General features: G+C 42.8%; 1 protein-coding gene across 1 annotated transcript; it reads left to right on the plus strand.

Annotated features, from left to right (window-relative positions):
- The first annotated feature begins 1,902 nt into the window (after positions 1–1,902).
- On the plus strand, positions 1,903–4,958 carry LOC146571631 (uncharacterized). Its single transcript, XM_085280900.1, has 3 exons — positions 1,903–2,120; positions 2,214–2,269; positions 2,998–4,958. Exons 1-3 carry the CDS (start codon positions 2,095–2,097, stop codon positions 4,845–4,847), a joined length of 1,932 nt encoding a protein of 643 aa, XP_085137026.1. The 5' UTR covers positions 1,903–2,094; the 3' UTR covers positions 4,848–4,958.
- Positions 4,959–13,392: the final 8,434 nt, after the last annotated feature.

The following is a 13,392-nucleotide window of genomic DNA, read 5'->3' on the forward strand; positions in this document are numbered from 1 at the left end:
CATAGAAGGTCTTCAGGAGTGGGCCCTCCACCCCAAACGACCTGAGTCTCCGCAGCAGGTACAGCCTGCTCTGCCCTTTCCTGTAGAGGGCGTCTGAGTTATGAGTCCAGTCCAGTCTGTTGTTCAGATGAACACCAAGGTACCTGTAGCTGTCCACAGCCTCAATGTCCATACCCTGGATGTTCAGTGGTTGCAGTGGAGAATGCTTGTGCCTGCGGAAGTCTACCACCAGTTCCTTGGTTTTACTGGCGTTGATCTGGAGGTAGTTCAGCTGGCACCAGTCCACAAAGTCTTGGGTCAGACCTCTGTACTCCTTGTCGTCCCCATCAGTGATGAGGCCGACTATTGCAGAGTCATCAGAGAACTTCTGCAGGAAGCACTGGGTGGAATTGTGGGAGAAGTCTGCAGTGTAGATGGTGAAGAGGAACGGAGCCAGAACCGTTCCCTGTGGGGCCCCCGTACTGCAGACGACCCTGTCCGACACACAGCCCTGAGTCCTCACATACTGTGGTCGGTCGGTGAGGTAGTCCAGGATCCAGGTAGTGAGGTGATGGTCCACTCCAGAGTTCTCCAGCTTGTCCTTCAGAACCGAGGGAAGAATGGTGTTGAAGGCACTGGAGAAATGCTCCTGCTGTCCCCAAACCAGGTCAAACCGACTTATCTGTTCCCTCTTCATCAGTACAGATATGATTGGATCAAGGCAACCCTTCTTGAACTAGTGCCTCCGAAACACAGGAGCAGACTCATGAGCCAGGTCATGTAAAACCACAAAGTCCCACTCTGCATGAAACAGAAGGCCTTTCTTCAACTGTGAAACCACACTGCAATAGACTTTTGAGCCAAGTAGAAAACGAGTTAAAGAAGGAAAATGAAAGAAAAATAAGATGTTCTTTGTGTACAGGCTGTGATCAGCTGATCTGGGCTACTGCTGCTCTGAGGTTTACTGCTCTTTGTGGATTTACACAACCGAATTTAACAAGATGTCAGCAGGTGTTTTATGAGTTGTACTATTCCATCCTCTACACTGACAGTTTGTTTTTCCGCACGTTTCACAGCATGAAGAAACACGATGTCACATGTACAGATCGGTATCTCATTGAAAACCACGAGGCTTTACATTTGCAGTTGATCAAATCCCACTGAGCAGAGGTTAATGATAACATCTCTTCTTCCTCTCCTGTCCTGTCTTTCTTATCTTTCTCCATCTGTGAGTGAAGTTAGCTCTCTTTCTTTTGTCTCCCTGTGAAATACAACAGCTGGGCCTTCAGCTGCAGCACGCTGTGTCACAGTCTCACTGTGTTTGCTGATGTTTGTTGAGCTGACAGAAACGCTGCATTTGAAATTACCTGACACTGAAAAACTTTTACTCCCTTTATTTGTGTTTTCTTACTTCAGCGTGAAGCATGACTAGCAGTTTTTATATGTAAATGTCATAAAGATAATCACATTATTTAAAGATTTATGAGAAACCAACCCCTCAGGTTTCTCAACCACGTGAGTGAGCAGTGAATCAGCCAGATCCAACCCTCACTGATCACGTTCAGTTTCCAAACACCAAGAGCTGGTCGTGAGAAATACTGAACTTAAGGGTTCAAGACGGGTTGGGGGACATCACAGAGGCTACATTTATCTTCAATATGGGATCATCGTTTTTTACTGTGGCTCCTGATGTCAATACAAGGCCTTTAAAAAAATGTGTGCAAGGTGTATAAAATTATAAAAGAAAGAAAACCCCACTATAATACAGCTCTGCACTTAGACAATCAGGTCAGAAGTTGAAATCAAATGTGTTCTTATTGTCCACATCCCCTCTGGGGCATAGATTCAATCATTCTAACGTCTCAGCCAGGCCAATCACATCAAGTGTTTGCACCTGTGTGAGGCAGAGTTTGCTTCAGCCCAACTTTTCATTAGGAAGATGGAAAAGACACACACAGACAGCCGCGTGGCTTGGATGCTCGACTTTGAGTCTCGTGGGTGTTTGGTTGGAGGAGCTGGAAGTTGGGCTTTCTGGATCCACGGCTGACAGGGCAGCTGTGCTGCACAGTCCAGCTCAGCGCTCGCAGCTGTGAGGACACAGCGACTGCAGCAGTCATGGCTGCTGGCTTCCTAATTACAAGGTAACACATTAAATATGAAACCAAATGGGTTTTATTAGGTCCATTTTATTTACTTGAGTCTACCTTGACTGTGTATTTGTAACTGTTTAACAGATTATTGCTGGTCTGTTTGTTGAGTGAGGTGAACTACTCCTCAGCTTTTCCAAGAGGTAAGCCTGACTCACCTCCTGCTGAGGGAACTAATACAAAAATCCACATGTAACTGTTTTACTCTTTCCTTTATTGCAATATTGTTTTGCTATACAGCAAATGGAGTATCTATAAAGGGGACTCGAGGTGGCACTCTTCTTCAGTCCTGAAATGTAATTTTTACAATCTGAATCTAATAAATGATTAAATATTGTCAGTTAAATACCAGTGTAAGTAAAAAAAAAAAAAATTAATTAAAAGTAAGCTTTATTCACAGTCCTGTTTCAAGACCATGTACATTGAAACAGGACTGTGTAGAGTATATCTGCAGTATTTTAATGTTATGGAGTTACAGGGTCTAAATGCTCCACACTATTAAATATGAGTTGTCCTGTGCTTCATGTTACGCTGCTTAAAATGTCGCACAGGGAACTAAACAAGAACCTTGTTTAAGCCAACTGTCAGGCCGGTTTATTCTTTATGGCACATCTCTGCTTTGTTCTTGTTCCTCCCAGAGAAACCTCATTTGAAAAAACGGTAATGTAGCTCTGTGCATTAGCAAACTGTTTCTGTGCTGCTAATCACCAATTATGAAGCTAAATAGATCAAATGAATTATGCTCTCATGATAGATTCCTGCAGAAATGTGTTGTTGAGGTTCTAGAGGCGTTGGTTTGGAAAATATAGTCTAAATGTCCAAATTTTACAATGTAATTTGTAACTTAACCTTCACCTGTTTTCTTTCATAGCCAGACGTTTTGTGCAACCGAGAGTGTGGCAAAGTGAAGGAGAGGAAGAAGCCTACAACTATGAGAACTGTCATCCTTTCTACTACATCAGTGCCCAGGACAAAACATTGGAAAAGCAGGGACGTTTAATGATGGCCCCTTTCCATATCTGTAAACAAAACCATCCCATTGTGTACCAAAAAGCCTCAAACCTCAAGCCTGCAAACCCCTTGCAGCCACGATCTAATGTTGCCACCAAATGGCCAAAGGAGACTGTTCTACCCCAGCCTCCACCACAGAAGAAATATCTGTCACCCAAACCCAAAAGCTACGAATTTAGTCTGAGCATTCCATATTTTGATCTTTCGGTCAGACATGAAGGGGGAGATTTGGCCAGTGAAGGACATGATGGTGGAAATGATACCGCTCCTGTCTCTAAACCAGGCTTTCAAATCGACTTATCTGTTCCCTCTTCATCTGTCTCTCAATATCCCAATATCCCAATGACCAGCTATGTTGACAGTTCAGTAAATCAAGAAAATCCAGAGAACACAGAGTTTGTCAATTACGGTAACATAAAGCAGGAAATGCCACAATCAAGGCAACCTTTCTTAAACTCTGCTGGTAGTAGTTACTCAGAAACACAGGAACCGGCTTATAAACCATATTCCATCGAAACACAATCAAGTTCAACTCTTACTGGATCAGAAAGACCTTTTCTACATTTTCAAACACAGGAGCAGACTTATGAGCCAGTTCATGTTAAACCACAAAGCTCCACTCTGCATGAAACAGAAAGGCCTTTCTTCAACTTTGAAACAACACCACAACAGACTTTTGAGCCAAGTCGTGTTAAGCCCCAGTCAAGTTCACCAATAACTGGATCAGAATGGCCTTTCTTTAACTCTGCAGCAACACAGCAACAGACACATGAACCAGGTTATCTTAGACCTCAATCAATTTCAACCCTTGGTGGATCAGAATGGCCTGCCTTGAACTTGGCACCTCCCTGGCAACAATCCTTTGAGGCAGATGGTCTTAAGCCTCAATCAAGCTCAACCCTTGGTGGATCGGAATGGCCTGCCTTAAACTTGGCACCACCCCGGCAACAATCCTTTGAGGCAGGTCATCTTAAGCCTCAAGCAAGTTCAGCAATAGCTGGATCAGAATGGCCTGTCTTCGATTCAGCACCACCCCAGCAACAATCCTTCGAGGCAGATGGTCTAAAGCCTCAATCAAGTTTAACACTTGGTGGATCAGAATGGCCTGCTTTAAACTTAGCACCAATTCAGCAACAGACTCATGAATCAGGTTATCTTAAGCAACAATCAAGCTCAACCCTTGCTGGATCAGAATGGCCTGCCTTAAACTTGGCACCACCTCGGCAACGAACCTTTGAGCCAGGTCGTGTTAAGCCACAGTCCAGTTCAGCAATAGCTGGATCAGAATGGCCTGCCTTAAACTCAGCAACACAGCAACAGACTCATGAGTCGGGTTATCTTAAACCACAATCAATTCCAGCCTTTGGTGGATCAGAATGGCCTGTCTTCAATTTGGCACAGACTCGGCAACAAACCTTTGAGGCAGATGGTCTTAAGCCTCAATCACGTTCAACACTTGGTGGATCAGAATGGCCTGCTTTAAACTTAGCACCAATTCAGCAACAGACTCATGAATCAGGTTATCTTAAGCAACAATCAATTCCAGCCCTTGGTGGATCAGACTGGCCTGTCTTCAATTTGGCACCGACTCGGCAACAAACCTTTGAGGTAGATGGTCTTAAGCCTCAATCACGTTCAACCCTGGATGGATCAGAATGGCCTACCTTAAATATGGCACCAACTCTGCAACAGGCTTTACACAGGAACTAACTCAGTGTCAACTCTGTTCAATCTGTGCACAAAGGTTATTTTACTTTTGGAGCGCATTTCTGCCAAGACTGTAACTCACCATGCAAATAAATACACAATTTCCTTCTTGCATCTGATGTCATTTATATTTTTATACTTTTACTCATACATCTCGAGTCCCTTTAGGGCAAAAATAACTTGGTGTTCACTTATATTTTCTAAAATGTCCAATAATAGTTTTAGAAATCTTTAACATTTTATCGTACTTCTGTATATTGCCTTCTACAAAGATATTTGACCACAAGCAGGCTGCTTTGCCGGGAATGTTGTTACCTCTGTAGTAAGAAATGCAGTGTTTGATCTTACATCAGGGCCTGCTGTTTCTGTGTTTAAATAGTGATTCTATATTGGTGTTGGGTGTGGATGCCAGAGTGCCTTATTACAGCTGGAATGGGTCCTCATTTCCAAATCCCTCACTTACTTTTATAACTGGTAAGATAAGAATAGAAGGATGACAGGATAAAGACATGCTGTGGAAGAGAGACAGAGATTAATGACAAGTATGATTCAAGGAGGTGTATTAACACATAGTGAGTGAAGAACTATCAACCAATGCATCATGGGAATCCCCCAGCAGTCTACATCTATTGCAGCATAACTGAGGATTCAGGGTCACCTGGTCCAGCCCTAACTATATGCTTTAGCAAAAGAAAGTTTGAAGCCTAATCTTGAAAGTAGAGATGGTGTCTGTCTCCTGAATCCAAACTGGAAGCTGGTTCCACAGAAGAGGGGCCTGAAAACTGAAGGCTCTGCCTCCCATTCTACTTTTAAATACTCTAGGAACAACAAGTAGGCCTGCAGTGTGAGAGCGAAGTGCTCTAATAGGGTGATATGGTATTACAAGGTCATTAAGATAAGATGGGGCCTGATTATTTATTTAAGCCAATGAAGGGAAGCCAACAAAAGAGAAATCTGCTCTCTTTCTAGTCCCTGTCAGGACTCTTGCTGCAGCATTTTGGATCAGCTGAAGGCTTTTCAGGGAGTTTTTAGGACTTCATAATAATAATGAATTACAGTCGTCCAGTGTAGAAATAATAAATGCATGAACTAGTTTTTCAGCGTCACTCTGAGACAGGATATTTCTAAAATGACACCAAGGTTCCTCAGTGTTACTGGAGGCCAAGGTAATGCCATCCAGAGTAAGAATCTGGTTAGATACCATATTTCTAAGATTTTCAGGGCAGAGTACAATAACCTCAGTTTGATCTGAATTAAGAAGCAAAAAATTAGCAGCCATCCAGGTCTTTGTCTTTAAGACATTCCTGCAGTTTAACTCATTGGTGTGTGTTATCTGGCTTCATGGACAGATAGAGCTGGGTGTCATCTGCATAGCAGTGTAAATGTATGCTATGTCTTCTAATGATGCTGCCTAAGGGAAGCATGTATAGTGTAAACAGAATTGGTCCTAGCACTGAACCCTGTGGAACTCCATAATTAACCTCAGTGTGTGAAGAGGACTCTCCATTTACATGCACAAACTGGAGTCTATTAGATAGATATGATACAAACCACTGCAGCACAGTACCTGTAATACCTACAGCATGTTCTAATCGCTCTAATAGGATATTATGGTCGACAGTATCGAACGCTGCACTGAGGTCTAGCAGGACAAGCACAGAGATGAGTCCACTGTCAGAGGCCATAAGAAGATCATTTGTAACCTTCACTAAAGCTGTTTCTGTGCTGTGATGAGCTCTGAAACCTGACGGAAACTCTTCAAATAAACCTCTGCAGATGATCAGTTAGCTGCTTGACAACTACTCTTTCAAGGATTTTTGATATGAAAGGAAGGTTGTAGATTGGCCTATAATTAGCTAACTCAGAAATATCAATTGGAGAAAAAGACTCTAAATGTTGAATCTGTGGGATGATTATGGGTAATTTTTTCTCTAATTGTTAAAATTTTATTTGTGAAGATGTTAATGAAGTCATTACTTGTTAACGTTAAAGGGATAGTTGGCTCAACAAACACATTACTGTAATCCGATTACTTTTTCCAACTAACGAGTAAAGTAAGGGATTACTATTGCAAAAACGGTAATTAGATTACAGTTACTTTCCCGTAGGAATGCTGCGTTACTAAAACTGTGATTTTTTGCGAGAATGTCTCATGACAGTGACGTAAGCGAATGTGACGTTCGTGACAACAGCTGTGTGCATTTAAAGCGTGGAAGTACTGACCTTACTTTGAGTTTGGTTCCATAAAAAGTGACAAAAACATTAGCGTTCGTTCAGCGTGGGAAGAAAACTTCTTTCTACAGCGAAAAAAACCCTAAACTTACGAGCAAGCACCAAGTGCGCAACGACGTAATGGGAAATTCACAGAGAAACTCGCGGATTCTTCAACTGACCGCTGCGGCACACCTGCACCAGGGCAAACCTCTGCCTGCCCCACTCCTAGAGCAACAGGACCGCTAGTCTTTGATTTTATTTATTTTCTGCTGTGTTTCACTTGCATCTATTTGTGTGTAAACACAAAAAAATATTTTATTTTATGTGCTGGAATGTGCAGAAAATAGGTTTAAATGTTAAACAAATTTCTTCCAGTCAGAGAATGTAGCATATAATTTCATTTTTGCTTGATGCATAAAGTTAAAAGATTAAAATTGATAAAACAAGTTTTAAAAACAGACTTTTCCATTTGTTACTTTTCCATTTGTATGATGGATTATGCAGAAAAAGTAGAATTGGGCTGAAAATTCTCTCGCTTTATCACCCATTCAGGTTGTAATTCGTGTTTTTAAAAAGTAACTAAGTAACTAAGTAATTAATTACTTTTGAAAATAAGTAATCCGTAAAGTAACGGGATTACTTTTGGGGGGGAAGTAATCAGTAATTAGTTACTGATTACTTTTTTCAAGAAAGTTGACCAACACTGCTCAAAAGAGCTCTGACTTTTTGTCAGCCTGGCTACAGTGCTGAAGAGAAACCTGGGGTTGTTCTTATTTTCTTCAACCAGTGATGAATAGTAAGATGTTCTGGCTTTACAGAGGGCTTTCTCATAAAGCAACAAACAGTTTCTCCAGGCTAAATGATGATCTTCTAAATTTGTGCTGCGCCATTTCCTCTCCAACTTACAAGTTATCTGCTTTAGGCTACACAGAAACTACACAGAAAACTCTGTGTAAGGCCCAGGTGGACGATAGATGATAACAAGTCAGACTGGTTTCTGAGTTTTACAGCTGGGGTGGACGAGGCTAAGCATCAGGCTTTCAAATGAATTAAAAGTCTGTCTGGGTCTTTGGTTGATTAATAAGCTGGTGTGGAAAATTGCTGCCACACCTCCCCCTCAGCCTGTGCTGGTAGTTAGAATGACTCGGGGGTGTTGATTCATTTAAACTAACATAATCATCCTGCTGCAACCAGGTTTCTGTCAGGCAGAGTAAATCGATTTGTTGATCAATTATTAACTCATGTACTAACAGGGACTTGGAGGAGAGAGACCTAATGTTTAATAATCCACATTTCACTGTTTTACTCTTTGGTGCAGTTGAGGATACTGTATTGTTCTTTCTTTGTGATTTTTTTATGTTTATGTCACAACATCAAGCAGCACTGAGTGGACGAGAGCATCAGGAGGTTGACCCTGTGACCCGGTGCAGAGGGAACGCTCGGCGTTTGTAATGCTGACCAAACAAAACCATGTGGGAGATTCAGTGTCAATGATTCGTACCATCTGAACTCGTGGGGTAACATTTTTGAAAATGCTATAAATACAAAGAAATATAATATAAATACTCTTTCTGCCACGATGCCACGTCTCTGTTTGAAATTGGATTTTTAATCTTAATTAGATGTTTTTACCTGGATAAATAAAGGTACTGTACTGGGCTAAGAAATAATAAAGTCCATAGCGTGAAGGCTCTTCTTCTTTAAAGCCTAATGGCAGCTGGTAAACCAACTTAAAGCCACATTACTGCCACCTACTGGAGCGTGGGTGGGAAAATAGCAGGAAAAAATAACTACGTTGTCTCCTTCAATCCTGTAACGGGAAGATATTCAAATGAAAGATTTTGTAATTCTGTGTTGCTGTCCTAAACGAATTCCTCAGGTTGCTAAATATAGCCACTAATTTCTTCTCTCTCCCTCACACGTGTATGGGGGAGGGAAGTTGACCTGTTGGGTACCTCAGTTCAACTTCTCATTAAAACAGGCTAATTGGAAACACCTGCAGTAGGAAGGACCTATAAAGACAGCAGCATGTCCTGAACACTTGACTCAGAAGCACACTGGTGTTTGGCTGGAGTAGCTGACAGGGCACGACTGCATGCACAGTCTGGTTGGAGGGTTTGTGAGGACACAGCGAGTGCAGCTGCAGCAGTCATGGCTGTTCGGTTCCTCATTGCAAGGTACCACGTTTAAATGTGCTTTCATGATCTACACTTCCTGTACTCAAATGTGGACCTTTGTCTGGTTTTATCTTTACTGTATTTGTGCTGTTTGACAGGTTTTTACTGCTTTATGTTTTGAGTGATGTGGACTACTCCTCAGCTTTTCCAGGAGGTGAGCCTTACTTGCATCTTGTTGTTATGAATTTTTTCCAAAGCCTGTAGCAAATAACATTTTCAGCCTGTGCTGAAACAACCTGCTCCACAGTTAAAAAAAACTATAACAACTTACTGCCTTACCTGAAGAGTCCAGCAAAGTCATGCCTGCACGCAGAACCTGGAGCATCTCTTTAGAAAACACTTAATCATTCTTTAGATTCAAGATTATTGGGGAAAGTATGAAGGCCTTCAGTGGGTACTAAACAGGAGACAAAACAACCTTGGAAACGGCTAATATTCTAGCGCACATAATTAATACATTAGAAGTCTTTGAAAGCTGACTGTTAATGCCACTAAATGGGTCTGCAGTCTACCTTTGTAAGGACAACGCAGCCAATGGGCTAAAGTTCTGTCATGTCCAAATCAGCAGGTTAAATTTGGTTTGCTTTGGAAGCAGAGAATTGAAGTGGATAAAATGTATCAGACACTGAGAAATGTCACCAGAAGACTCTAAAGAATTGAATGTTTCTGATGCTAGAGCAACGTTAAACTGGAAATGCTGATTAGATCCAGTGGTGGGACAAAGTATTCCAGACCAAACCAAAAAGCCAGGTTTTCTTCATCTAAACTGGCTTGACAACATCTAAAATGCCAGTTGAAGGTGACTGGTGTTAAGGTTCTTGGTGTTTTGTATGCAGCACATTTCCAACAAAGTGCTTTACAGACTAAAGTGTAAAATGCACAACAATAATAAAATTTTTAGAATAATAAAAATATAAAATGATACAATAAGAAACATCTGCAGCAACAGTGACCAAAGCTGTAAAATTTGATGTTTGGGTCAACATGTGCTGAAAGTCAGTCCATTAAAGCTGTGTCTTTTAGAAATGTAAGATGTTCCAGTGTTTGTGCAGATCCAGTATTTAGAGGCAGGGGTGTCCAACTCCAGGCCTCGAGGGCCAGTGTCCTGCAGGTTTTAGATCTCACCCTGTGTCAACACATCTGAATCAAGTGATTAGTTCATTACCAGGCCTCTGGAGAACTTCAAGGCATGTTGAGGAGGTAATTGAACCATTTGAATCAGCTGTGTTGGATCAAGAACACATCTAAAAGAAGGGGTTTGGTCGTTTTCATGATGTAAAAACACAACTTGGATCCTGTAAGGAAGCCAGTGTAGGGAGGCTAGCACTGGGGTTATGCTCCATCAGTTTGATACCTGTCAGCAGACAAACGGCTGCATGTTGGCCCACCTGAAAATGGTAAATTGAGGACTGGTCCAAACCAAAAAGTGGAGAGCCTCGCACTAGTCCAAACTGCAACTGAATGAAAAGATGGTAACAAACAGCTAAATCCTCTTCATGGCACTGAAAATTAACCCTTTGTAAAGTTTTAAACACAGGGAAATATCTGTTTATGTAAATGCTTTCGGGAAGAAACTGAAATGACTGATTCTAGAAGCAAATTTCACTTGCTTGGCCCACGTCGTCATTTTAGGGTTGACAGTGTTTTAGTAGGTAAAGGTGAATGGCTTGGCCAGTTGAGCTGCGGTTTGGGGACCGCAAAGGGTACTGGCAGCGGCTCCCAGGCCTGGCAGATCCCCTGTGTACTAAATAGATGTGAAGAAGATAAAGAATTTAAAAAAGGGGAGGCAGGGTCTGTGCAAAAAGGTTTCTTTAGCTGCAATCATCTGCGTTTCTTGCCGCCTTACAGATTAGGAAACAAATTTTGGTCCTCTCAGAGAAGACCTCTGTCGAATTTAAGTCACTTTCCTCCTGTTAAGATAAATATGCATCAGTATACTGAAAAACTGTAGATGTGGTTTTTTTTTTTTTTAGCTTGGTTTAATCTGTATTCTTACCCATGTTCTCTCTCAGCCACAAGTCCTGTGCAGCCTAGAGCGTGGAAGAGGGGAACACGATGTGTATGGAAGTCCTCGTCCTTTCCAGTACATGAGGGCTCTGCGGCCGACAGATCCAAAGATCAACCCTAATGTGCACGATCAGGTCCAAGTCCAATCCCCGAGATTGTATCAGCCACGCTCCAATATTCCCGCCCACAGACCCATGGAAACGTATCCGCTCCAGCCTCGAGCACACAGAAACCACCTTGTGGCCAAGCCCAGGAGCTTTGACTTGAGCCTGAGGATTCCTTTTGCTCAGTCTCGTGATGGTGCTAATCCTCCTCGGTACAGACCAAGCGGCTTTATTATTGACAACAGTTTTAATAATCCCGGCAGACGCCATGGCCATGACGCTTCCAAGCTGGGCTACCAGTTCAGCTTATCTGTTCCCTTTTCACGAGGTCCTCCACGCCGCCAGGAGCATCACGGCGGACATCAACACAGGCCTGAGGAAGATGATTTGGGTCACCAAAGACCGCAAGTTTATGTGCCGGCCCATACAAGGCCGCACCCCAACGAGCATCATCATCGTGACGAAGGCCGCCCTGGTCGGTCTCTGCATTTCCGGCGCCAGATGGACTGGAACGCCCATCAAGGCCGCGCCATCCTCAGAGATATGTCGACCCTTACAGTGGCTACTACAACTACCACATGAATCCTACGTGGAACGACTACTGGTGGTATTACCATGGACCTCACTGGGGTCATGTAAAGCATCCATCTTCTGACCCTTGGCCAAATTTCCATCGGTCAGCTTCAGACTGACATGGTGGGTCACTGGTTTTTGGCTATTACAACATGGCATTTCTTGATGGTTAAAACCTGTTCCTCATATTTCTTCCTCCTTCACAGCTCTACAGTGCAACAAGGATCTCCTGTATTTATCTAAAATAAAGTGTGAAAGCTCTCCTGCAGTTTCTCTAATCTTCTGTCAGGTTGAAAGAATAGCTGAACACTTGGGTTGAGGTTGATCTTTAGAGCTAATGACATTCATGTGTTTGCAAGCAACAAGTCTATGCCCGAATGTTAAAAGCCACTGACTCTGCAGCTCATTAAATATTTGGGTGATGTACATTTTGAACTGCATCTAGAGATGTAACTGAGCCCAGTATTTCACAATTATCGCAGGCACTCCAATTTATGTAGAAACTCCATTCGGCCATCGAATGACACTTCAGTCGAATTCCTGCTCTGAGGAGTCTCAAGCTGGGATCGCTGCCTGCCAAGACACGAGATTAGCCACCCAAACTGTCAGTTTTGGCAGACTATTGAATAGTTTCTCACATCTTAAACTTGTTCTCCAGGACAGTTCTTGGCTGCAGAGGATGACTTGAATGTTTAACGTTTTCTCCCTGGTGAATAATGACAAAGATTTAGGTAAGATGATTCTTCTAAGGGTTAAATGAGACCTGTCCCCTCCTGAGCCTTTATCAAATGCAGTGGAGCACTGAGGTTTGGCAGTTGCTGAAAGAAGACGTTCTGCTGCACCCAGTCAAGATTGGCTGGCCTTGGCTAAATCCCTTTAAGCAAAATATGTAATTCTCAGATTATAGTATTCACCAACATGTTGCCTCTAGACGAGCCCCTAAAATTGAGGCTGTTAAGTTTGAGTGTGCCTGATCTAAAATGGCCTGTATTTATATAGCGCTTTACATATCCAGTCATCCACCCATTCTCACACACACACACATCCACACACTGGTAATGGCAGCTACATTGTAGCCACAGCCACCCTGGGGCGCACTGACAGAGGCAAGGCTGCCGGACACTGGCGCCACCGGGCCCTCTGACCACCACCAGTAGGCAATGGGTGAAGTGTCTTGCCCAAGGACACAATGACCGAGACTGTCCAAGCCGGGGCTCGAACCGGCAACCTTCCGATTACAAGGCGAACTCCCAACTCTTGAGCCACGATCGCCCTAATGATCTAAAACTTAATTCTGCAGGCTCTCAAGCTTTTAACGCCTGCCACACCACTACTAGCATATCATTCAAGAACCTTGCGTTTTCCTCCAAATCAGACTTGAAAATTAAAGTGACTGGATGTAGCGCAAAACTGTAAGTGGTAGTCTGCTCAGGTACCAGTTTCAGCCCTGTTAGAGGCAATGGACAAAATGCT

The sequence above is a fragment of the Mchenga conophoros genome, linkage group LG7 (assembly GCF_057382185.1).
Source record: "Mchenga conophoros isolate Kocher_MC1m ecotype Shallow Benthic linkage group LG7, M_conophoros_male_GT1.1, whole genome shotgun sequence".
NCBI classification, from domain to species: domain Eukaryota; kingdom Metazoa; phylum Chordata; class Actinopteri; order Cichliformes; family Cichlidae; genus Mchenga; species Mchenga conophoros.

Bases quoted from the DNA above. Each gene is read 5' to 3' on its own strand.
- LOC146571631 (XM_085280900.1), top strand. From the start codon at position 2,095: ATGGCTGCTGGCTTCCTAATTACAAG. The intron at 2,121-2,213 runs GTAACACATTAA...ACTGTTTAACAG, and splicing joins GCTGGCTTCCTAATTACAAG to ATTATTGCTGGTCTGTTTGT. The intron at 2,270-2,997 runs GTAAGCCTGACT...TTTCTTTCATAG, and splicing joins CTCCTCAGCTTTTCCAAGAG to CCAGACGTTTTGTGCAACCG.